Source organism: Hesperophylax consimilis, chromosome 21, assembly GCF_061612785.1.
Source record: "Hesperophylax consimilis isolate HC1 chromosome 21, BYU_Hcon_1.0, whole genome shotgun sequence".
NCBI lineage: Eukaryota > Metazoa > Arthropoda > Insecta > Trichoptera > Limnephilidae > Hesperophylax > Hesperophylax consimilis.
In genome coordinates, this window is record NC_142856.1 from 22853184 (window position 1) to 22880283 (window position 27100).

The 27100-nt window shown below is 35.0% G+C and overlaps 2 protein-coding genes across 2 annotated transcripts; one reads left to right on the top strand and one right to left on the bottom strand.

The window, feature by feature from the left end:
- The first annotated feature begins 1753 nt into the window (after positions 1-1753).
- On the top strand, positions 1754-12885 carry Mip (Myoinhibiting peptide precursor). The gene is made up of 6 exons (XM_089644458.1): positions 1754-1762; positions 2623-2823; positions 3730-3885; positions 4934-5063; positions 6255-6335; positions 12169-12885. Exons 1-6 carry the CDS (start codon positions 1754-1756, stop codon positions 12204-12206), a joined length of 615 nt encoding a protein of 204 aa, XP_089500584.1. The 3' UTR covers positions 12207-12885.
- Positions 12886-17972: 5087 nt separating this feature from the next.
- LOC149413750 (tRNA:m(4)X modification enzyme TRM13 homolog) lies at positions 17973-26814 on the bottom strand. Its single transcript, XM_089644519.1, has 7 exons — positions 26512-26814; positions 25393-25436; positions 24680-24954; positions 22178-22372; positions 20331-20573; positions 19470-19591; positions 17973-18747 (listed from the first exon to the last, which is right to left on the bottom strand). The coding sequence occupies exons 1-7, from the start codon at positions 26644-26646 to the stop codon at positions 18127-18129; spliced, it is 1635 nt and encodes a 544-aa protein (XP_089500645.1). The 5' UTR covers positions 26647-26814; the 3' UTR covers positions 17973-18126.
- Between the last annotated feature and the right edge of the window lie 286 nt (positions 26815-27100).

Below are 27100 nucleotides of genomic sequence, written 5' to 3' on the forward strand. Positions count from 1 at the left end.
AAATAAAAAAATAATAATTCTATAAAACAGACAAAACAAAACTTACAAAACAAAACTGACAAAACCCTTTAAAATGCATGTAATCGCAATGGGCCAATCAAAAGTGGACTGTAAAAAATAATTGTGAACTTTGGAGTTGACACAACTATGGTTGGAGATGGTGAACATGTAGTAAGGAAGGAATCTGACTTGCCCCTTTGATGTTCTTCAAAGATGTTGATGGTTGGATTCATTCACAGGAGATATGATTTATTTCACACACAAGCTTCTATAACATCCAGGTTAGATAAGAAACACACCGAGGGAACCGAATATGTTCACTGCACAGCTTTCTACCCTGAGTTGATCAATAAAAAGCACTGATCACAAATAGATGTTAATCAAACAGGCTTCATCAATAAACTGATTTGACAGTCACTTTTATTGTTGTAGAATGTCTCACAAACACGTGGGTATAGTCAGATAATGACAGGTAGGTAAAATGGGATGGGAGAAATTGCAAGGACAATGTTAAAGGAAGATTAATAGTTGCTTCAACAATACATGTGTAGAGTAGTAAATAAAGTTTACAAAAAAACCATCGGTAAGCAATTTTAAAAATGTTAAGTATGTTTACATTAAAAATATATATATAATTCATACTATGTCTGTTTGTATTATTAAAATCTGAAAGATTCTGACTAACTAAAGTGAACAAACTGAGTCTGAAGGACTAAAGAGTCTGTCATATGCTTTCAAAAACCGTATTTCATTTTGGCATACATTCAAAAACAGCGAATCTCTTTGATATTGAATGTCAAGATGGAATATTTGATGACATGATTTTTTGGTCTAGACCCAAGGTTTTAATTTTTTATTTTGTTAAAAGCAGTTTAATATGTCATATATTAAGTTTAAAGCCTTTACATATCTAGGCAACTTGAATTTCTAACAAATTTTTCGTGCCATTATTCAAAATACCTCCAGGTAAATCCACAAAATCATTCCCGTTCAAATGGTCCATTTCATAAAAACCCAGTAGAAAGCAGTTTCAGGTTTTAATTATTTCCTTTGGGAGAACTTTAGAAATTTGGGATGTAGCGTAAGTTTAATAGCTGCACTCAATCAGGACACGGACCAAGCGAAGTGGTCTATTGAACAAGTTGAGGGCAAAACCTGGATTTAGTCAAATTGCTTTTATTATTAATTACCCAACATTTTATTTTCTTGTGTTCTTTGAGAGTAAACTAAATAGGTTATTAATTAATTAACTAAAGCGGCTCGGGGTAGGTAGGTAATTAATTGCAGGAGTAATTATTTTAGGTTTAGGTCTATTGTCCACCTTTTAATTAAAAATCTTTTAAGTACATCATTTTAGGGTACGGATTCTAAATTCGGAAACACTTATAAGAAGCATAAATCACTTTGGTTGTGGATTTTCTGTTTTGTTTTCTTGATTTACAATCTGCAATAAATATTATAATAATATTCCTTTGTTGAATGAAGTTGTACAACGGAGAAACACAGGCCGAAGAAAATCAGATATCAGATAATATATTATCATCAATTATCGCCTCTTTGAGGGTTTTGAAGTCTTTGGATTTATTTCCTAAAATTTCTCAAGTACCAACCTATTTTAACTGAAACATTGCAAATTTACCTTCAATATTTTCTGAACAACCTATTATACAGAAAAGATTGAAGGTAAATGGGCAATATCAACCTATTGATGGAAACGGTATTTTTCATAATCTGGTTATTTTATACATTCAGGATGTTGTCGGTGAAATTTTTAACTTTTACTAGGAGAAAAAAATTCTTTTCTAAGGCATACCAACTTTAAAAAGACTTCCTCAACACAGGCTAGCCTAGTAAGGCAGGTTATGAGAAAACTCAACTTTTTCAATTTGTTACATACTACCTCTGGTTTTTATATTATTATTTTCTGTTGTAAACCTATTTACCACTTAATTTATAAACTAATGTACACTATGGAGACTTGTATGAAATATGAATACTTCTTGAAACGTGTATTCTTAGTTATAGTTACAAATTTATTTTACGATTTTCCGACTTTTTGTCCGGGTTAAATCTTCCCATTGGGGAAAAACTAAACCCTTCCACACACTTTTCTACAAATGATCATCTAGTCAATCCACATTATGCAAGTGCATTATATAAGCATAATAAATACAAAATAATACAAAAACAATATGTCAAATCACCAGAGATCAAATAGGAAAATAATTCACCGACTCCAGATATTTTCAGATATCAGAGGGTTCGGCTTGGTAGAACTTCTAATTATTTAATTAAACCTATAAATCCTACTGATCCCTCAATATTTCGTAATCCTACATGTATTTAAAATGACTGATTTTTGCATTGATATATATTATTATTATTAACTTAATAACATTATGTGTTGTATTTTGTCCAAGATTATTTTAGCACTCCATTAAAGCTACCATTGTTTCAAATGTCTCATTATGGACTTCGTAGTGGATATCAGAGTCCAATCTCTCATTATACACCTGCGCAGTAATCAACTATCCAATAACGTTGATTCATTAAGTGTTGAAATGTTGCTGTAGGTACAGCAACTTGACCAAAAATGATTCCTTGTCTTCATTTGTATTCCAGCCGATGGATATGAGCCCTGAGATTGACGAAGACAAGCGCGCTTGGAACAATCTCCACGGCGGCTGGGGCAAGCGGGGATGGCAGGACATGAACTCCGCTTGGGGCAAGAGGGCGTGGCAGAACCTTCACGGAGGCTGGGGCAAGCGCGGATGGCAAGACATGAACGCCGCCTGGGGAAAGAGGGCATGGAACAACCTTCACGTAAGACAGCATACATTACAATTCTTTATATTGCACTTGGTGGGACTTGGGACCATATGACGCTGCAGAACCTACATGGGGGCCGGGCCAAGATGGCTAGCAAGATGTGAACACCATGAGCGAAGGCGTGGAACAACCTGCACTAAATATACCTTTCAATAAGTACTCCTTCACATGGTAGGGCAAGATAGCGTTCCACGGCCGCATTTAACGTCACCCAATCTGACATTCTTCACTATACCTACACACTGGGGGGGCACCTGGATTATAAATAAGATATTTACACGCGGCTTGGGGTAAGAAAGTGTGAAACAACCTGCACAATTTAAAGCAAAACAAAAGTGTACCCCAGGGATCACATTTGAGACCAGTGCTATTATAGATACGAGTACTAATAAAAGATGTTGTCAATATTGTCAACATTCAGTAACGTTGATTTTTGACCATTCGCAGGTGTACTTGAATACTGTCACACAATTTTAAAGATAATTTGAATAATCTATGTAATTGATGCACTACAAACAAGGTTTATGCAGTTTCCCAGGAACCCATGTTTGGAGCTAATATAAAAAATAATATTAAAAATGATAAAAATTAGATTTAATAAAAAATAACAATAAATCGCTGGTCAGTGGCGTCGCGTTTGGGTTCCACCCTGGTGTCGTGTGTTCAAGTTTCAGCTGTCTAAGTCCCCCATCACAACACAAGCAAAATGTTGAGCTTGCTATAGTAATAATGTAGTAGGAGATAATATTAATATGGTAGTAGGAGATTTTCAAATATTGTCAGATTATTCGTAACCAGGGAATGTTTGTCTTTCTTCTAAAAAATATGTAAAAAAGATGGAACGAGATAAATTTAAGATAAATAATGATGATACTAATTTATTGTGTGTTCTGTATCCAGGGAGGCTGGGGAAAGCGCGCCTGGAGCAACCTGCACGGGGGCTGGGGAAAGCGGGACGCGGCTGATCTTCTGGAACTGCTGGCCGCCAGCCCCTCTCCCCTCGACCAGGACTATGTGGAATCTGGCAATATTGACGCCTATGGACCCATGAGACAGGTTACTAACACAGCATCTCTGTCATTTCTGCTACCTGGATCTCCACATCCATCAATGATTTCCGTAACGGAGATAGCTTCAGGAGATCAGCGCAAATTAGTAACCTAAAGCGATGATTTCTAACTGACTATCTCTTATACTAGTAGGTACTATACAATGTTGATATCTTGGTACAAACTTTTTGCTTCATTCACTACAAAATGATGAAAAAATGGAGGAAAATGATTTCCCTCGGGGCCTATGTCACTTTTGCGAATGCTGTATGGAGTGTCTTTGAGGAAAGGAAGGAGTGAGCCCGGGTCGTGAAGACACCTATGTTGTAGGAGTCTTCACGACCACTTCACGAGATAAAAATCATTTCATAGCTGAGCTTTTACAAGAGCAAAGAACAAATCGTAGAAAAGACCGTTCTCAACTTTATGTCAACTACCGAATGTTAACATTAAACCTACAAGTTTTGGGCGAGAGTTTGGCGTGTTTCTCGACTGTGGACCGGTGCCGAAAGGATCAATGACATTTAAATACCGGTAGAACACGGACAGCTTTCCCACTCGACGCCTGTGCTCTAAAGATTGCAATCCGTTGGTTAAGATGGGAGAATCTATCAAACGGACTGTCCGTCTCTGTACAGATACATGCCATGTCTTTTCGAGATGCCCTTGAGTTTTTCTTCCAGTCACTTTCATGTTATAGAAATATTTTTCTGTAATTTATTTCTCCATCCACGAAAGATAATATATTTATAACTTACATAGTATCTACACATAGATGGATTGACCCAAAATCGTTCTTCATAAATGCCAGGTAACTGACTGATCTCAGTCTGTTTTGCCTAGACCACTTTGAAATTCGCCTGCCTGTAAATTTGTTTGTGTGTCCCGTGTTCGGTCAATCCTGTCAAGATGGTATCAGTGGTTAATAGTACCTTTTTTATTACTGTCGCGAGCTGTCAAGTGAGAGTAATCAATATTACGCAAAGTCTAATGTTCTCAGAACTACTAGTTTGAAGAGTTTTTGAATGACATTGATTTGTTTGTAACGATTGCAGATTCTGAACAACAATGCCGAGAAGATCCTGGAAGCCGAGGCCGACCAAGACTTGGAGAAGAGGAGCTGGAGCTCGCTGCACGGAACCTGGGGCAAGAGGTCCGGAGACCAGAAATGGAGTAACTTCAGGGGTGAGTGGATTGATTTATTTAATTACTCAATTTTTGTCAATCTCTTTGATTCTAACCCTAATACTGCGTATAAACAGGAGAAAATTTCCGCGAGCCAAACTACGAATTATGGGGAAAAATTAAAGGATCGAAGCAACTGCAATGGGCTTTTCGCATTTCCTATAATTTCCCATAATCCGTGGTTTTACTCGCGGAAATTTTTTCATCTTTATACGCAGCATAACAGACGTGGAAAGCAGCAATCTAACTCAGTCCAAGTCCGGGTGAAATTAGTTCATAAATTTGATTTTAAAATAAAACATACAATGAAGTGATAGACACTCGCAGTACCCGCTGCCCTAAAAGAATACCATCTATCGATATAAATAAACATTTTTAAACAAACGTTTGTTCAAAATCTTAAGTCTCCGAAATTTATTCACCGATTGCTCTGAAATTTTGACACAACTTTGCATTTGATCTGTTCCTAACTTGTTTCTTTATCTGCACAGACAGACCGAGCCACAGCGACGGCGGGTTACAGCTAGTTCAGAATAAAAATATTTCCGTGTTTGGTGACCAGATCATCCATGTACTTCCCAACCTACTTCTTCCCATATCCTTCGTGTCCCCTCTCCCTTCAGCCTCATAGCATAACCCAATCGGGAGTCACAATTTTTTTTCGCATATCGAAAATACATATAGTAGAGTACCTAATGCATTTGAAGCAAAACAAGCTAAAAGTAATTTTAAAACTCAAATTATATATATTTTTTTTAAATTTTCAATTTGGGAGGTGGGTACGGGTGTCGCCGCCTTGGTAACCATTTATTTATTAACTAACGCCTGTGCCATATGTCACCCCAAGTGGCTCGCTGCGTTTGATTACTTAGCAGGGGTTCCATGGTTAATGGGTAAAGTTTGTCTACGTCTTGGCGGCGCATGCGTCTGCCAACCTACTGCTTGACAGACCGGATCGGGAAACACTGGTTGAGGGATACCTTTGACCTCTCCAACAAGACTCTATCTACCCATAGGCCATTAGGGAAATTGTTTTCCTCAAGGCCTGTGTGGAGCAAATGTAAAAAAAAAAACGAATGGACTGTGGATTACAATATTCACAGAAAAAAAACGTCAAAGTCAGCATTTGGTCATTTATCCTGAGACCTTTAGCTAATAGTAACTAGTGGATTAATGGATGTATATTTTCAGGATCGTGGGGCAAGCGAGAGCCCGGCTGGAATAACCTGAAGGGACTGTGGGGTAAGAGGAGCAGCTTGGACTCTACGGATGGTAATATATCTATATAACTATATTAATATGGATAGGAATTCTAAAACAAGTGCCAAAACGAGAGGAGGTGGTGTAGCCATTGCTATCTCAAAATATCTCAGTTCTTCAAAAATATCCACAAAAAACACATCCATCGAGCAACTATTTGTCAATGTGAACACTTCTAGAGGTAAAATAATAGTGGGATGTGCATACTTACCTCCGAATTCTGATGTCCAAAGCTACAGCAATCACTGCGACGAGGTTGAATCAATTTGTGCTAAATATCCTAATACTAAACTACTTCTAGTTGGTGATTACAATCTGCCACATTATGATTGGTGTAATATGAATTCTGTCAATTCTTGTTCTAATGTTAATATTCGTGTTATTAGAGATATGGCACTGTTCTTAGGTCTAACACAGTGTAATAATGTTCATAATATAGGAGGTCGTACGTTGGATTTGGCACTGTCAAATGTGTCTGACATCTGTGTTGTGAGAAGTACCGAAATTCTATTACCTGTCGATGTTTACCATCCACCACTAGAAATATGCATGTCTAATCTTAAACCAATTCCTATCGTAAAAAAGGTAGTAGAAACTCGAAATTTCAAAAAAGCTGACTATGTTAAAATTTCAAATTTCCTTAAACAGACTGACTGGTCATTCTTTGATAGTGACGATGATATTAATGTACACCTTAAAAAATTTTACTTCATCGTTAATTCTGCAATTGAACAATTTGTTCCTTTAACGACTTACAGAGAAACTCTATACCCAAAATGGTTCTCAAAAGACCTGATAGACTTAATTTACCTCAAAAAATTATCTCATAAGAGATTCAAACAAAGTCGCTTGGCCATCGATTATACTGCGTTTCAAAAATTGAGGGCAGAGTGCAATAAGCTCTCCGCAAAATGTTACAAAAATTACATTAGTGATGTCGAAGGCTCTATCATGGACGACTCAAATTTCTTTTGGAAATATGTTAAATCCCAAAAAGAAAATGGTACTTACATACCTAGTAGTGTGTCATTCGATTCTAAATTATCCCAAAATCTTCAGGAAACTGTTAATCTTTTTGCTGATTTTTTTAGCGGTGTTTACATTAATGCAAGTGAAGACAGCAATATTTCGTGCTTTGATTTGGTTGAAACTCTTGATATATCTGACTGTAATGTAACCATAGACGATATTATATCTAAGCTGAAGAGTCTTGATTCCCGAAAATCCGCAGGACCTGATAATGTTCCGCCCAGGTTTTTAGTAAATTGTATGCATACATTGTCATATCCTATTCATAAGTTATTTACAAAGTCACTCTCATCAGGTGTATTCCCGGACCTTTGGAAGTTTAGTCTTTTAACGCCCATTTTCAAAAAAGGTAATAAGAGCGAAGTAACAAATTATAGGCCAATATGTATAATGTCTACTTTACCCAAACTTTTTGAAAGCCTAGTACTAGATAAGTTGATATCCCGAATCAATCGAACCATCTCTCCCCTTCAACATGGATTCATTAAAGGTAGATCTACTCTTACCAATTTGATATTGTACACGAATGATATCGTTAATGCCCTTAATGCATCACATCAAACTGATTCCATATATACTGACTTCAGTAAGGCATTTGATAAAGTAAACCACAAAATATTATTACGTAAACTAAAATTGTTGGGAATAAGAGGGAGTATGTTGGAATGGTTTAAGAGTTATCTATTAGGAAGGTACTTAGCAGTCAAGATAGATTCGTTCACTTCTTATACATTTGCTGCCTCGAGCGGAGTACCACAGGGATCTCACTTGGGCCCAATTTTATTTTGTTTGTTTATCAATGATATTGTTAATATTTTTACTAATGTTAAAGTCCTGTTATTTGCCGACGATCTGAAGATATACAGAATAATCAAAGACGATGACGATCGCGCAATTTTGCAGTTGAACCTTAATAAACTATGTGCGTGGTGTTCTGTCAATGATTTGCAACTAAATTTAGGTAAATGCCAGATTATCAGTTTTTACAAAGGCAAAAATCCACTTAATTTTTCCTATTTTATGAATGGTGCTAATCTTCTTCGTGTATCACAGATTCGTGATCTTGGTGTTATATTCCACGAGAGTCTACAGTTTAACGAACACATCGATGAAATAACAAGCGATGCGATGAGAATACTAGGTTTTATTTTGAGAATGGGAGCAAATTTTAAAAGTATGTCAACATTAAAACATCTGTATTGCTCGTTAGTACGAAGCAAATTAGAATACAATTCCACCGTATGGTCACCGTACTACAAGGTCCATTCTCAATCATTAGAAAAGGTACAAAATAAATTCCTTCGGTACATTAATTTTAAAATGAAAATTCCAATCGAATTTATAAATTACAATAACTTGCTTGCTGAAACTAAACTTCTTAAATTATCTGATAGAAGAGTGTTAATTGATTTGCTATTTTTATTCAAAATTATTAAATCTTTAATTGACAGCCCTAATTTGTTGGAACTTATTTGCATTAATGTTCCTGCTAGGCAAACTCGCAGTAAAGATACTTTTAAATTTAACAAGAACCTCAACACTAATTATTCTATTTTTTCACCAATTCCTAGAATTCACAACCTTGCGAATAAATACTGTGAACTTATAGATATATTTGGTTTTGACAATTTTGTGAGCTTTAAAAGGCAACTTATTTCGATTCTATCGGCTAATAATTAACTTTTATAGCTTTAATAATTTTATTACATCTTCTCCCATTCGAAACCTTTCAAGTAAATTATATCCATATTTGTTTGTTTTTTATTTGCTCTACTATACACTTATAATAGTATGCATATACCAACTAACTACTTTTTATAAATAACACTATGTTCCATCTCAGATCTTATTATTTCTTATTCATGTCGATATTGCTAAATTCTATTAGTTTTTGCTTTTTACAGGTGCAACTCTTATTTTGTTATTTTTTTTTTTTAAATCTCTGTTATAATGTTCTTTACCTCACGAGTAAGTTACACTCTAATTTATATTGGTTTATCGATTTGTTAAACACACAATTAATACTGGGTTTAAACACACCCACTTACTTACTTTTTATGTTGAACTTTCTTTTACTTACTATTTCATGCTTGGGTATATTTTATATTGAATCCATCTTATTAGTGTTTTGCTAATTTGCACAAAATTTTATTATATGTGTTGCTTTCTTACAATTAACTCCATTTATCTTCTTATGTTCAAATATTGTAATCAATGTAAATGTATATTTTCATGTAAAAGCCCATAAGGGCGTAAATAAAATAATAAATAAAAATAAAAATAAATAAATAAATATATCTATAACTGTTGTGTATCCCACAAACAGTTCTCCAACTCGTCGTTTAAGGAGATTATAAATGAATGGTTCTTTGTGATAAATCAAGGATTTATTAATACTTCGCGTATTACAATGGTGACTCGATAGTCGACCTAACTAGAAGCTGGCTAAATGAGATCTGAAACAGTAAGTTTGTCTGGGAGCATTCCCACTGACCCTGGCGACTACTGGCCGCTGGCTGCCATCTTGCGGACTTCCGTGCAAGCTCTATGCACTGCCCTCTATGAGTGCATCTGTGAAGCTCTTACTTCCCAACAATTACCAGTGATGGTTCATGGCCTTCTCATTGGGAGTTCAATCGGAGATTAAAAAGGGAGAAAAAATTCTCTCCGAAATATGAAAAAATCCTTTGTTAGTCTTTTTCATATTATATTGTTGTATTTTAGTTTGATCATATCACTGCAATACGAATTAGCGAACTAGCAACAAGATGGAATTCGGGGATTCATTAAAATTAGCTCACTGGCAACACAAGATGCAATTCGGGGATTCATTAAAATTGGCTCACTAACAACGAGATGTAATTCGGGGATTCATTAAAATTGGCTCACTAGCAACAAGATGCTATTCGGGGATTCATTAAAATTAGCTCACTAACAACAAGATGTAATTCGGGGATTCATTAAAATTAAAATTAATTCAGTTAAAAGAATACAATCTTATAAAAATTTTAATCGAAATCGAATGGAAAATATAAGATAAATATATACAAAATATGTAATCGAAAATCACCAATGACGCAAAAAACAACGCAAGAGTTTGTTTTTTTAACATATTTTGTAATTAACTAACTCATTTTAATAAAAACACAATTAGATTATCGTGTCACAAAATAATCTAATAACGGAAAAAAATCTGTTGATTTGGAAATTTTCCCTTCAAATTTCATTATAATGTATTTTATTTTTAATTTTACTTATTTATAACATGTTTTTATTTTGTATTATCATTAGGGACTTATTTTTATGTTTTTTTTCTCTCTAAGTGATAGTTGTATATTCATCATGTAATATGGCAGATGGGGATTGCTCTATTCTCCCAGTGCTGCTGCATTAAAAAGTTAAGGCGATGCCATACGTAGTAAAGCAAAATCACGTGTTTTGGTTTGAAAATTTGGTCGCCTAGAAATGTTTCAGATGCTTTAATTAAATACTGCGAGTAGAATACATTTTGGCCTTTGAAATAATCGAGTATTTTTTTAGATAAGTCTTTTTATAATGTATAAGGCCTATGGAAACTGTTTTCAAGTTCAAAATCTCCTAGTTACGAACCCATTTTCGGTTATGATTTTATTGTATGTATAATGTGGCAAATTAAGTTATTTATAAAATGATCGAAAAAAAAATATATTTATGCCTGAACATCCACAAAATAAAATAAAAGGCACTTTTTGGCCATGTTTTTTTCTTGAATAAATCAAAACAGGCGGATGGTGTTAAGCGTGAATTTAAACCTTATCGCCATCTACGTTTGGGTTATTATTGATAGCGGCTCAATTTAAAATATTACACGACGTAGTGCAAATTCGGTGTTAGTAAATTTCTGCGCAGGCAACTCGTAGATTTCCAAGGTTTGCAAGTCTACCGCTCTGGCGCCACTAGTGTGTTTTGTATCTAATGCTACGTATACATATGCGATCCGAACTGCCGAGCTGAACCTCAACTTATGGAAAAGGAACGAAGAAACCGCAAATGGCGCGAAACGCCGCTTGCAGTTTCTTCGTTCCTTTTCCGTAATTCGTGGCTCGGTTCGCAAATGTATACGCATCATGAGAAATATTCAAATATTCATAACCTATGGGATATGGGAGTCATTTCGGGTTCGCTTTTAAGCAGTGGTCATAAATCATGATCACGAGTGTCAATTGAGTGGCACTCTCCTTTTTTAAAGTTTGTCCAAATTGTAATACAATTTTGACTTATTTCCGTATATTTTTTATTGGAATTCACTACAAAAAAGCACTCTAAAGAAAACCGCCAATGAATATAACACCCTTTCCCCACACGCAAAATAAAATACCCGTTTCTGGGAACAGGAGAAAACCTGAAAATACACAAATAAATTCCTAACCCTAAAATCGAAAATACGTAATTCGTCTTAGACAAAACCCTTCAATCATAAATAAACCACTACAAATAATAAACCTTTCTATAGTGGCGGAGTACACACAGAATTTTCTGTTCAGAAAACACACACAACAGCATTTGAATGCTGTTATATGCGAATTGTCTAACGATTATTATTTGTTATATCAGAATTGTCTAACGATGAAATCGAGCGATGAAATATTTGTTAAGAACTGTACGCTATCCCTGTGTTCAAAAGGAAAAAGAGCGTTGAAACCCGGTAGTCATCACCCGGTAGCCATTATCATCAAATGTTTTGTGTGATAAAATTGTTTTAAATCAGGACAAATGAAAAAGCTGAATGTACATATGTTTATTTTAGATCACACTAACAGAATGTATTTTGTTTCAGATTCACAGGGAACGTATCTGGACAGACAAGAAGAATAAATAAATTGTAATGAATAAATCACTAAACATGTATAAATATGTATTACCAGCCCTACGCAAAACTTTATTACAAATACTACTGACTCGAAGCCAAAAATCTAATATTATAAACATAAGTTATACACTAGTCAACAACTGAAGCCACGATTTACGTCTTCTTTCATTTAGTTAACATTAATCCTTAGCTATTCCTTTAGCTTTTTTGATTTATCGTTACTGAACTTATTTAATTTACATCATTATAATTATTAATATTCTTATTTGAAATGTTATCTTTTTTAAATGGCACTCATGTTTTCGTTATTATAGTTCAATCACTAATTAATAATTCATTTTCGGTTAAATGTTGAACTGTCTAACCAAGTAATATTTAAAACATCATCAATATCTTGAAAATTAAACTATAATAATAACATTTTTATTTAATTATCGAACTCTTCAATTTAAAAATACTTACATTGCTTATGAAATATTAAATGCTGTTAATACCTTTATTGTTTGTGATTGATTGATTAATTATGATTGTTTAGTTTATCAACCTTTTTCATACAAACTTAAATTTGAATTTACGGCCAAAATACCCATCCAAACTAAATGATTAGCTTTTAATTCAAAATGTATAATAAATATCTAGTACGAATATGTGCTAATTTATTTATTTTTGTTTTAAATTATGATATATAGGAGATTAAATAATTCAATTTTGCATAATTTTATGCTTTTTTTGTGAGTTAACTGTAATTATTAAAAAAATCTTCTCATACCTACCGTTCATAAAATAAAATAAAAAATAGCATCATCGTAAAAAAAGTGTTTTTTGGGAAGAAATTTTAAATTATTTACGACATATTTGTGTTCCACCATAAAATTGATTGTTTTAAATATTTAGTTTTCGCCCATCAAAATGCTTTTATTTATTCATATAAATTTTTTGTTTTGTTTGAAAATAGTTATCAATAACTCACAAATATTTGACAAAGTTGCCTAAGAAATCATGAAAAATATAATTCTTCAATGTCCTATATTTAATGATATAGAACACGAATAGATAAAATAGCTACTTCTAGTAGTGTACTAGAAAATTACCATACCTTTGGATTAAGAAAATAATTTTTAACTTTGATTGTGTATTTTGGCCACAAAAACAAATTAATGTTTTGTATTTTTTTTGTATTTGCCGCGCTGCCATTGCCCGTAATTGATTGATAAAAAAAAATTGTGTTATACATACATACATTTTCATTTTGATTATTAATTTGTGTATTGAGATATCACTTTATGTTGATTGATTGATTTAAGAATTATTCATTATGATTGATTTAAGAATTATTCACTATGAATGATTTAAGAATTATTCATTATGATTGATTTTTAGAATTGTCCTTTATGATTGATTTAAGAATTATTCATTTTGATTGATTTTTAGAATTATTCATTATGATTGATTTAAGAATTATTCATTATGATTGATTGATATTTAACAGCTTGAGGGAAGTCCCAGCCATACAACTCACATTGTATTCTTCTTTTAAGCTGTTGAAACCATTTCGTAGCTTAAACTTTCACTAAATATTTATGATTGAATTAATAGAAGATAATATTATATAAAACACATAGATATTTAAAGTATATAATACCAAATAAAATTGTATCTAGGAATGTACAATTATTTGTCAATAAATGCTGAAAAATATTACTTTGTGAAATAAATATTAAATGTACTGTACAAGCAATATCTTTCTTTTAATATCCGTTATTCAATCCACTTACGAAAATAAGAAATCTGTCGCCATTTTGTAAAAGGCAAGATGATTCTTCAAAAGTGACCAGCTGCTTACTCTGCACAGATCTGAAATACATCCGGCAAACTAACAGCCACCTCTGGTCTAGAGCCCCGAGATGGTAAACTTGCTTGAACTTTTATTTTTTTAAATGTGAATACTGCAGAGTCCCAACTGCTCCCAACCGTCTGGAGCCGGTGAGACTATGGCATCCACAATTGGGGTATGTTGCGAGGCTGAAGGTAGTAGGGAGGGGGAGGAGATGGGAAAGAGGAGGGTGGGGATACTTATCTATTCAGATCTGGTCACCAAACACGGCTAAAGCCATTTCAAGCAAACTTTTCAATTCTGTGTTGTGGTCTTACACCAGGGCGATACTGAGAGTAAGAGATACATTCCGTAAGTATACTACATATTACATATTTTAAATGAATAAATTGTGAAATAACACAAATTAATCAGAAAAGATTTATTTGCGCCCGCCGAGATTTGAACTTGCGTCCTTCGGCTTGCTAGTTGCGAGCCTTACCCTTCGACCATGGAGGCCGTCAAAACGACTTGGAGGAACTATCAACATTGAACAGTTCTTTGTCTGTCTTCCTCAACTTAATTTTAGAATCTTCAAAAACAAATAAACCACTTGATTCAGTCTATTCGGGTGGCAATAAGTGTAGCACTGACTCTACAATAATTCAAACAGCCAGGGGATCTCAATTAAGTTGTCTCTTTAAAAAAATCCATCTAAATAAATAACAATGTAAATGTTTTTGAGGATTTGGTAAGGAGACAATGAAAGATGGTGGTTGTGATGTTACAGCGTTTATTTTGAGTCAGTGCAGTAGAGCAGTTGTGAGATGACTCCGGAAGTGGACGTGGAGTGGTCGAGGAGATAAAGTTGGTGGCTCGAAACCGCGTTGGTGGAGACCGGACTTGACGATGTATTCAGCACTGGGGAATGACGTGGAGTGGTCGAGGAGATAAAGTTGGTGGCTCGAAACCGCTTGGTGGAGACCGGACTTGACGATGTATTCAGCACTGGGGAATGACGTGGAGTGGTCGAGGAGATAAAGTTGGTGGCTCGAAACCGCGTTGGTGGAGACCGGACTTGACGATGTATTCAGCACTGGGGAATGACGTGGAGTGGTCGAGGAGATAAAGTTGGTGGCTCGAAACCGCTTGGTGGAGACCGGACTTGACGATGTATTCAGCACTGGGGAATGACGTGGAGTGGTCAAGGAGATAAAGTTGGTGGCTCGAAACCGCGTTGGTGGAGACCGGACTTGACGATGTATTCAGCACTGGGGAATGACGTGGAGTGGTCGAGGAGATAAAGTTGGTGGCTCGAAACCGCGTTGGTGGAGACCGGACTTGACGATGTATTCAGCACTGGGGAATGACGTGGAGTGGTCGAGGAGATAAAGTTGGTGGCTCGAAACCGCGTTGGTGGAGACCGGACTTGACGATGTATTCAGCACTGGGGAATGACGTGGAGTGGTCGAGGAGATAAAGTTGGTGGCTCGAAACCGCGTTGGTGGAGACCGGACTTGACGATGTATTCAGCACTGGGGATGACGTGGAGTCTTCCGAGTACTCCAGCGTGAAACAGGGTAGCCAAAGGTAAGATTGACCTGGACGGCAGATGTGTAGAGCCGGGCGTAGGTGAGTAAGTCCGTGGTCTGTAGCGGCGCAGTGAAGTAACGGCGAAGCGCGACGCGGGGGTAGGCAGAGTGGCCGGCCACCTCAGAGACGGCGAGCAGTCGCAGGGCTCGCAGGTTGGTAACTGCTAATTAATGAATGACTGAGTGCGTCTCGATGCGCCCGTTTTATAACGCCCGGTGCGTCGAGAATCTTCGGGCGTGTAGGTATTTGCGCCGAATATTAATTGTATCTAGAGAGTTCTAGCTACGATGCGTTTGTATGGGCGAACGTTCCTGAATATTCTAGTAGCATCGCTACTTGTTTGTTTATTCAAAATCTTAAATTTCCAAAAGTTGTTCACCGATAGCTTTGAAATTTTAACATTCGAATATGCGTGTGTTTTTATGTACCTATATTACATAGATGTCACCTGTGACAGGTAAAATCATGCTTTGTGAAAAACAGCATTATCTGTTGGACGTAAAAGCAACAGGCACTATTGTTTATCTATCTGCACAGACAGACTGAGTCACAGCAACGCATGGTGGGGTACAGCTAAAACATAATACAAATAAAAATTATCCAAGTCAATTCCTGATGCTAGTTAACGGTTCTATGACATTAGTCAATTCCTGATGCTAGTTAACGGTTCTACATCATTAATCAATTCCTGATGCTAATTAACGGTTCTATGACATTAGTCAATTCCTGATGCTTGTTAACAGTTCTATGACATTAGTCAATTCCTGATGCTTGTTAACAGTTCTATGACATTAGTCAATTCCTGATGCTTGTTAACAGTTCTATGACATTAGTCAATTCCTGATGCTAGTTAACGGTTCTATGACATTAGTCAATTCCTGATGCTAGTTAACGGTTCTACATCATTAATCAATTCCTGATGCTAATTAACGGTTCTATGACATTAGTCAATTCCTGATGCTTGTTAACAGTTCTATGACATTAGTCAATTCCTGATGCTTGTTAACAGTTCTATGACATTAGTCAATTCATGATGTACAGGGTTTTCCAATAAGAGGTTTTATTTTGATATTCAATCGTAAAAGATTAATGGTTTCGTTGCTTGTGTGGCACGTAGCCCCGTCTTGTTGAAAGTAAACGTTGTCCAGATCAATACAATCCAATTCCAGCCATAAAAAATCATTAATCATCTCTCGATAGCGCAATCCATTCACCATAACTGTTGCTCCAGCCTCATTTTCGGAAAAGTAAGGTCCAATGACAATGATCCGCCGGACAATAAACCGCACCAAACAGTCACACGTAGAGGATAGAGAGGCTTTTCAACAATAACTCTTGGGTTTTCCGAGCCCCAGATGCGAAAATTTTGCTTGTTGACGAAGTCACCGAGGTGGAAATGGGCCTCATCACTCAAGATGATTTGCATTTGATTCACTCAAGTGAATTTTAAAAATTTCAATGCATTGTTGAAGTGTCTATCGTTCCATTTTTATTAATGGCGTAGTTTCTACTTGTCAAATGTCAAAAAATGACAGCTTCAAAAGTAACATCTACCGAAATAGCGGGCTATTCAAAATAACACCTCTTATTGGTAAACCCTTTAGTTAACGATTCTATGACATTAGTCAATTCCTGATGCTTGTTAACAGTTCTATGACATTAGTCAATTCCCGATGCTTGTTAACGGTTCTCCTACATTAGTCAATTCATTCTATGACATTTAGCATTTTTTAAATTAATTATTTTTTATTGTGTCAAAGATAATACTACACAAACTCATATGAAAAGATTTACATAATATTATGTGTTTGTAATATAAATATAAAATGGCTGACAATAACAAAATAAAAATTATGTGAAAACCGCACAAGAGCTCCAACTCTCCGGAATCAGTGGGACTATGGGGTATGTTTTTGTGGGGCTGAAGGGAGTGGGGAAGGGAACGAGATTGTAAAGTGGAAGGTTGAGAAATGCATGGTAATTAAGAGCTGGTCACCAATAATGGCTTCACACTTCAAACAAGGCTTCGATTCTGTACTTCTTCTGCACTACCACTCTGTGTCTACCACTCTGATCACTGCGACTCGATGTAGTACTCGATGTACACCACATGTAGAATATAGGAACTAGAGGGAGACAATAAGGGACCAGAAGTGAAAGCTTTTCCCAGGATTCTCCAACGGGTTGTAGGGCTGATAATCATGATAAATAACATAATTATTCTGAGAACGTTTAATTTTGTCATCAATAAAAAAACATGTTTTATTAAAAAAATATACATTATAATATGCAACAGGTAAGTATGTAAAAATACATCATAGCTTTTCATAATATTATTATAATTCAGTAATTCAGTAGTCTGATTTCAATAGAATTTCTCCAAAATACAATTTTCATTCTTGACTAAAATAACCCAAAACATTTTCGTATCAGGAACAAACTAAGTGAAAAATATTCAATGATTTATGTACATCTAATCATTTTAATATGGCTTTTAAAAAGCTAAATTCAGCAAGTATTCAGCTTGAAATTTTCTTTGCGACAATACAAACATTCTCAGGAGAAAGAGCCTTATCGACATAAAAACACAAATTTGTATCGAAATTCTTTCCGCGTAAATAAAGCAAACGGCCCCAATCCAAGATGGCTTTCGCCTTAAAACCAATTTCTTCTCTTTGCTTCAAAGAGAGGCCAAGATGTTTGGTTATAGACATGTGATATTTACCATCTTCCGATTTGTCATTATCTTTTTCGTCTTCTGATCCAGAATCATCATCGTCCATTTCTTCGCCATAGTAAGTTTCTTTACTAGAACTGATATCTTCACTTTTTTCCGCAATCATTACGGAATTGTCTAAATTTTCAGTAGTTTTGACTGCATCTTCAATATTCTCAGAACCTTCAACTGTAACTTTAAAATCCTCGATAGAATATTTTGAATTAATGGCAGAAACAACATTATTAGATTGGTTGTCTTTAAAAGTATCGGAATTTTCATTACCAATTTGAGATTTGCTTTTCTTAGCTTGTTTAGAATTGTTGATTTGCTCCCTCCTTTTACGGCTAAGACCTGATCCACAAGTGGCCCAGGAAACTAGCCCGCAAACAACGTCAAATTGTGAATGCGACACTTTATTATCCTGTAAAAAAAAAAAACAAGACATTAAAACAGCGCACAGTGAAATAACAGTAAACTGCGCTATATAAATGCGATGTTATTATGATTATTACACACACAGTAAAATCTCAAATATTGAGAAGAGGTAAGATTAAAGATTCAAAAAAAAAATTTCTTCAAAAAAAAATGCAACATTTCTGAGCTTCTTAACTTGAGTGATGGCTACCCTAATTTAGATGTTATTTTTATGAATAATAAATATTTTTTTAAATTTTAAATTCTTTTATAAAACCTAAAAATATGGGACAAATAGTGAAATCTAAATGGATTTGTTGTCTTTGAACTGCAGTAAGCAGTTCATATGTCTCCGTATTAAGATTTGGAGGAATGATATTAATTACATCGAATGCCTGAATCGAAAACCGAAAACATGGAAGTTCCATTGCTAGAGTGGTTTCGTTTAGACCCAGGTTCACTTCATCCTTTCCTCAAAAAAAACTCTCCGCACAGATACAGGGATAAAGGTAATATAGGGCTTTATCTGTGTCGAGTTATAAATGTAAATATTTTTTTTAAATATGCCAATGTTTAAATTTATGGGAGATTTTAGGCAACCAAAGACACTGAAAGAATTTCTGTCTAGGGATGAGAGCCATACTGGCTACTTATTCAAGAAATTGGTGAGGTTATGTTGAATTTAATTTCACTACACATGTTTTAATTATTTAGTCCCAAGGATTTTACCTCCAAGAATGGTCTTCCCACGTAGGAGTCCCACACACACCTGTGGTGGCAACATGTAGCCATTACTAGTCCTGTTGTCTTTTCCACAATATCATCCTTAGTCACACAATTCAGGGCTAGGTCTGGAAACATAAAGGAAACATATTGTTATAAATAGAAGGTAGATTACCTAGCAACAGCGGACAATAAGAGAAATAAACAGTTACAATTTAACCCGCCTACACTCGCGAGGGGTGTTGTCAGCACCCCACGCATTTTTTAACGTAAAAATGAATAATAATTTGTCTAGTTACGAGTCCGCGCTTTTCAGTACCTTCAAGTGACCTTTAAGCCCGTCGACACGGGGAGGGAGGGGCAGTGTGGCGCGAGCGCTCGCAACATGAGGATGTGTCAAAGTTTGCGAGGGGTGGTCACGACACCCCGCGAGTGCTCGTGTTATACTTATGCGGAGGTTACTTTATTAGGTTTGTTACGATAAATAAGAAAATTTTATTTGATTTTGTTAATTAACTATTATATTTATGATTTTCAATGAGAAAGTTTATGTTAAAAACTAAGAAGTTGTTTTTTTTTGGGTCTTTGAGGAATAATCTCAATATTATGACTAAAAAGGCTGATTATTATAATGTTTTGTAGAACAGTAATAAAGTTGATATATAAAATTTACGTTTTTTATTTACATACGTCATACAACACTAAATAATAAAATGCTGGTATAATTCCATTAACTGATACTATATGTATAAAAATGTTCTTTGAGTATGTGGGGTGGCCACAACACCCCGCGAGTGCTCACGAACGAACGGCTAAAAACCGCGCGAGTGATCGTGGGTTAATTGAATGTGTGAGTGTATTTCTCACCAGTAGCAACACCGCAAAGATGCTTAGAAACCGCCACAACGCTTTTAGCCTCTACAACGGCCGGGACGTTGTTGAGCACCAGGTCCGAGATATCGGCACGGATCCTCACAACGTTGGTGGTCGTGGTGGCTTCCTTCAGCAGCTTGTTGTCCTGCTTGTGACGGTGGGACGCCCGGTCCACAAGTAGCACAGAGCACGCGGCCAGGTGGTCCACTGCCTTGGAGAGGTAGTAAGACAAGTGACCTGGAAGATATAAGATTTAAAAAAAGGAAGTTATGTATTTCGGAAGAAACAAAAAGTGAACTTATCCCCGTTTTATAATGATATTTTCCTTGTGATTTGAATGACAGTCAATTAAAACACAATTGAGTTTCTCTGTAATGAAAGAAGAGGTTTATTTTGTTAATCTCACAAGAGTTACATACAGAAAAGCATTCAGTAACAAAACATTACCTGTAATGAAAGAAACGACATTTAATGTTATTAATTTTATGTCAATTCCTTAATCACAATCACGATAGCAATTACAAATTATTTCCATCAATCTGTCGTGTCACAACCCATAGATTATTTTTAATATGTCACCATAGATAACGAAATATCGAGTCGACTGTGTAGGTACTGTGGCGCACATCCAGCCAGTGACAGTCCACGACACACACAGCCACAATGACGAGACAAGCTCGGCATTGCCTTGACTTAAAGAAAATTATTTTCTTTACATATATATATTAAGTTTTTATAAAACTACTATATTTTTTTAAATATTACTATCGCAGAGCTGTGAAACATCATAGGATATATGGATTTTGTCTCCATGGTGCAGAATAAAAAGGATATGTGCATGCGGCAAACCCAGATATTTTCTTAAATAAAATTACAAAAATTTATAATTAAAAAATTGCCATAGATGAGAATTGAACCTTGATCAACTGCATGAAAGGCAACTATATTGACCATTACACCATCAACTATTGTAAGAACAGCAGCATAAATTCATTATATGTATTATGCACTGAAAATAATAAGAATTGTGCATTTTCGAATTTTACAATGTTACGTACATCACATTGTTTGTTAATAATACTAAACTTGATTGTTGGTTACGCCATTACTCACTATACATCAATTTATACACACATCTCATGCATACGTATGTACATACATGCGACCACTGTACTGAGATAATATTTTTGTCCTTTTGTCCTACCCTTCCTATTCTACTCCTGCACCTTTTTGTGCACATTGCAGTCAGTCTGTTACAATAACCCGCATAGCTCACTATAAAACCGCATCCGCGCGAGATCTTATTTCGCTTATTTTATTACATTTTACATCCGCGCCGATATCGTGCAAAACCGTTACGTGTTCAGTGCCACCGCCGTGATACCTGAGAAGATTAAACAGGAAGAAATGAGTGCCCTTGTTCCTAATGGTGAGTCCTTCCTTCCATAAAACATATTACATACTGTCTTATGTGCTGTGGTAATTACACTAACATTCAAGGTCCTTCGACAAACATCTTTTACACTCCTAAAACAACATAACATAACACCTTTTACACACCAATTATGTCTATGTAACAATACTAATTTTAAAGTCTGTGGAGTCTTTAAATGTACAAACTTATAAAATGGTGTAATCTGTTCAATATCAGAAAATGTATGAAAGCTAATAAGACAAGTTAACCTTTGTTTTTGACACAATTTATGTGTTTTAGTGAAGCTTTATGGATCACATACGCAACATAAGCATACTGGGATAACCGATAATCTAGAGAGTCAATCTGCAATTCCGCAAACATAGTGCCTCACTGATGTCGCTGTCTATTTAAGCCTTTCACCAACCTTTCCCAGCTCCCAGCTCCACGAAGCAGGTGCCCGGTGTTGCCAGCCCCCGGCCCTGAAGCACGTTGATGAGTGAGGAGGTTTGTAGCAGATGGCGCCGCGTATTGTCCCCACGCCCGTCCGTGTCCAGATCGCACGCCACTGCTGCGTGGCAAGGAAGCTTTTCGCACGTAGATATGTTACCAGATATTATACCTGGAAATGCCAACACTTTATTAAGCATATCTGGATGTTTACTTATTTAATTAAATATAAACACCCTGGTGGACTTTTAATAATACAGAAACAACAAGACTTTTAAATGTTTCGATAGCCAAAAATAAAAATAAAAAAACATAATACAAGGTAGATTTAAAGGTGAATTTAAGTGAATATCTTAATGTATAAAAATCACGTGTCACTGTATTTGTACACTCCAAAACCGCCCAAACGATTTCAATGAAATTTTGTGAATGCGTATGGTTGGTTCCAGCATGAAACATAGAATAGTTTTGTAGCGCTGTTGTCGAGATTTAAAAAAACCAAAACCACAAATTTTAACTTCCCTACATAGAAGGCGGTCTGTGGCAGGACAACATTTTATATTATAAAATGCATTCCAAATGGTTCAGTTGAATTCTAACTGGTTTCTAATCTTAATATATTTAAATTTAGCCTGCGTATGTTTGTGCTCGCAAAACTCGAAAAGTAGTCCACCGATATCGCTGAAACTTTCAAAGTTTGTTCTTATTAGTGCCAAGAGTGTTTAGAGATGTTTAAATGACAGAAGAATTTGGGGACGCCTGAGGAATACCTAACACAATATCTCTGCACCCTTGAACCCGTCAAGTCCCGTTGGCGTCATGTATCTTTTATCGGGAGATTTTTCAATGTGGATGAGTGTTTCAGGCTAATAATTATTGCTTATAAAAAATAATTGTTACCCTTTGTGCTATGCATAAAAAATCTTGTCTTAAACATTAGTTTACCAAAAAAAATAATTATTAATTATTTAAGAAATAAGATGGGCCAAACTCGACTCCGACATTTATCGCTAATAGCAATTGAAAACAAAACCGCATCAAGCCTGGATTTAAACGAAGTCATTGATACTTTTGCGAAAACTAAAGCTAGGAAAAAATTGTAAATATAATTGTTATTTAGTCAGTTAGTAGGCCCGACCTTTATATAATAAACCCTTGAATCTTCTCTATTTCGTTTTATTAGCCAAACCTACACCAAGTATTAATTGTAATTTTTGTTGTTACTGTTTAATATTTTTATTACCTGCCCTGCAGTCTGCAGTACACAAAAAGAGCTTAAGTAGCTTAGCATTTTTAAAGTGTTTGTATATTTCATATTTTTATTTGATAAAACCTAATCAGTTTACATAGCAGTGGGGCCCCATTTTTTAATTTGCCCCAGGGCCCTTGGTTACCTAGCTACGCCACTGTAAGGAAGGTGAGAAATAGGTACATGTAGGTGGTAGTACTGGCAGTTATTCCTGAAATTATAATTGCAGAATAGATAGAATATGTTTAATTTATATATTCCAATGGAAACAGAACTGTCCCAGTGAACAATGTTAAATGTGGAAAATGGCACTGGAGCTATTTTTTAAGGTTTCATTTAATATTTTTTAATTATTTTTACAAGTCTAACGCAGATTGATAGAGATAATGAATTTTATATTATATTAATGAATAAAAGTTTATGAACAACTCATCGCTACTTCACACATTTGTTGAGGTTAATAGAAGGATCTGATTAAGTCCAGTCCATAGTCCAGTTGGTATATGGGGACAAAACAAATCGAAATTTTAAATTTAAACATCAACAACAAAAACAAAGATTTCAAGATCTCACGGAGAACGAACCACCAAACAATTCTGTCTTGGTATACACTCCTTGCTTCATTCACATTCATACATTGTCTCATGCATACATCATGTTCTGGGTTGATCAAAGCAAAACGAACTCTAAGCAGAATTCTTGCCTGAACAGACTATGCAATAATTACAATAGCGTATTATCCAAGGTTGATATTTTCAGTTGCGAACTTACCAAATACAAGAGGTCCATAAAAGAATATTTCTCTGATGGTTTGTGAATAATGCTTATGTCTCTATCGTTTATATCTCTATTATGATTTGATTTATATCTACAACCTCTCTCCATGGCTATAAATGTATTGTTATGTAAATTTTTCGTTTTATATAATCTTTTGTTTTGTATAATTTTTTTTAATTCATATTCTTTTCTCACAAATTTAATTTACTTATTCCATATTATGCTGTCTCAGTAGAGGTAAAGTCACAAGGAGGAAATCCATAATTGGTTTTATTTTAGCAATATAATACTTATGTACAAACTGATTAAATGTAAACCGTCGATTTCCCAAAAATGAATAAATAAATTAATACCCTTCTGTTATTCTTGATATAGCCCAACTCGAGTATTTTGTTAACATGATCGTGCCATATCATAAATTTACCAATGTATTACTATTAAAACAATATTCACCATCAAATAACTGCTCCACAATGGTCACCACCTGCCTCAACACGTCATCAGTTACATTAGCCAGCGACCTTCTGTTGCCGTCCTCGGCGATAGCGATGTACTTGGGAGTGCCGTCCTCAGCAATAGCTATGTTCTTCGCACTACCATTGCCGGCGTTGGCGACGTTTTTACCGGAGGACGCCACATTGCAGTTCTTGCGGATGTACGATGGGAGCACCCCTTGCTTGGCGTTGCATACTTTAAGGTGCTTTTCTAATTTGCTGATATAACAGGTACTGAAAAATAAAAATCATCTATATAATAGAATACTTGCATAAATACAAGTCTCAAACCATTTTACTGACAGCACGGGCATTAATCATAACAATATGGATTTATAGATGTAGAGAAGTATGTTAGTCGTAAATCTCTAGTTTTGAGCCTCAATAAGAAAACCTTCAATTTATCTAAAGCATATTTTTTAGTATTCATAATGTACACCAATTCGTTATAAAGATTAATCAAAATAGTGATTTAGCACTAAGCTTCGCATTAAGATTGAAGTTAAATATAAGTTATGACATTAAAAGTTGTTGTACAGTATTGGTTGTATGATAGACAACATAAGATATAATTGCACAAATTTAAAAGCATCATTAAAATGATTTTTTGCTACAAAACGTGCAATTAAAAACTAACCTTTTACATATTTATGTTCATTTAAAAGGACTTACTGTTTGGGATCCAAAGGACAGGTCATTCGTAGTGCTGATTCATTCTGAAATAATATTTAGCATACTACATTTGTATGTTCATAATACAATAATAAATTAAGTGAATTCAAAAATTACAATACAAGAAAACTTTTTTAGGTTATTAGTTTATTATTTATATTAATAGATTTCTTTGTACCCAAATTCCACAAGCAAAGGCGTGTGATGAAATTGTTCAAACATATTCATAAGTCTCATCATTGGTCACTGGATACAAATAATAGCTATTACAGTCTCGGAGAAGTTATCTATAAGTTTAATTTTTATCAGGTCGAAACTAAAAGCCTGATTCCTGCTTATAATTCCCGGTTAATATTTTAATAATAAAAATAAGAAAGTACACAGATTTAGGAAATGAGATTAAAACAATTTGGCATTCTTCGACTATAAAAATATTACCATTTGTTATTTCGGCTACTGGCATTATACCTAGCTCTCTCATTCAAAATTTAGGCGTATTAGATCTATCAAAGCCGAACCCTCTGATATTAAAATATCTGGAGTCGGTGAATTATTTTCTCATTTGATCTCTGGTGAGTTGACGTGTTGTTCTTGTATTGTTTTGTATTTATTATGCTTATGCTTGCAGAATGTGGATTGACTTGATGATCATTTGTGGAAAAGTGTGCGGAAGTAGTTTTTCCTATGGGGAAGATTTAACACGGTCATAAAGTCGGTAAAAAAAAAAAAAATGGTTGATTTGTATAGCGCCATTTTTATGCAAAATAATACCTCATCGCTCAAGTGGTTAGAAGACATTTATAAATCGTAACAATAAAGCAGAAACTATTGTTTTCTGATGTATGAAACATAAAAAACTGTCGAATTAGAAGACCTTGAAGGGCATGGAAATAATGTGCTAATTTTGAATGATCAATTTGAAGAACTTTAAAACTATAACGTGTCAAAGTTACCTAGCATTGATAATGAATAAATTTCTGATGTTTCCAACACACAACTTTCACCTGATAATTGTTCGCATTGGAAGATGCTACTAATGGTGACTTGTCGTGTCATAGATAGATAATCTCCTTTCGATGTTTCCAGTTGAGTTATATAAGATGTCATATAAACAATTACCTGTTTGGATGGACCATCGCTGTCGATCTTGGGTTCGTGTTCACCGCAGAATGAGGCTCCTGTCCGCACTGACATGCGACAGAATCTCTTCTTGCGTGTCACAAAGTGATTACATCTCCCTACTTCGAGACTCATTTTAACAGGAGATCAGTGATAAACTATACTTCATAAATAAATTTATAAATTATACAAACGTTCATAAACTCTAATTCAAACGATAAAACAACTCGGATTTCATGTCACTTTAAGCAAAGTTTTACATGCCGGACTTATACTTGCCCACGCGAACGAAACTGACATATTAATGACAGCTGACAGTCAGCGTTGCCATATAACGACAAAAAATATATTATTAAAAATAGAGTAAAAACAAAAAATACATTTGTGTACGTACGGTGAAACGGCGATTTTATTTTCGATTCATAAGGTAGGTGTCGACTTTTAATTACTAATAACTCTAATTTGCTAACGTTCATTAAATTTTAAAATACGCCAATTTGCTACATCAGCAACAACTAATCCCGTTTTTTTTTTAAATATTAATTAGAATTTAATAAAAGTTATTGTTGTATGATTATGATCTATGCAA

What these genes read in the sequence shown, in the direction of transcription:
- LOC149413750 (XM_089644519.1), bottom strand. Translation starts at nt 26,646, where the DNA reads ATGAGTCTCGAAGTAGGGAGATGTAATCACTTTGTGACACGCAAGAAG. An exon ending in TGTGGAGCAGTTATTTGATG is followed by an intron (nt 22,373 to 24,679) that starts GTGAATATTGTT and finishes TGGCATTTCCAG; the next exon opens with GTATAATATCTGGTAACATA. An exon ending in GGAGCTGGGAGCTGGGAAAG is followed by an intron (nt 20,574 to 22,177) that starts GTTGGTGAAAGG and finishes TATATCTTCCAG; the next exon opens with GTCACTTGTCTTACTACCTC.
- Mip (XM_089644458.1), top strand. An exon ending in CCTATGGACCCATGAGACAG is followed by an intron (nt 3,886 to 4,933) that starts GTTACTAACACA and finishes TAACGATTGCAG; the next exon opens with ATTCTGAACAACAATGCCGA. An exon ending in CAGCTTGGACTCTACGGATG is followed by an intron (nt 6,336 to 12,168) that starts GTAATATATCTA and finishes ATTTTGTTTCAG; the next exon opens with ATTCACAGGGAACGTATCTG.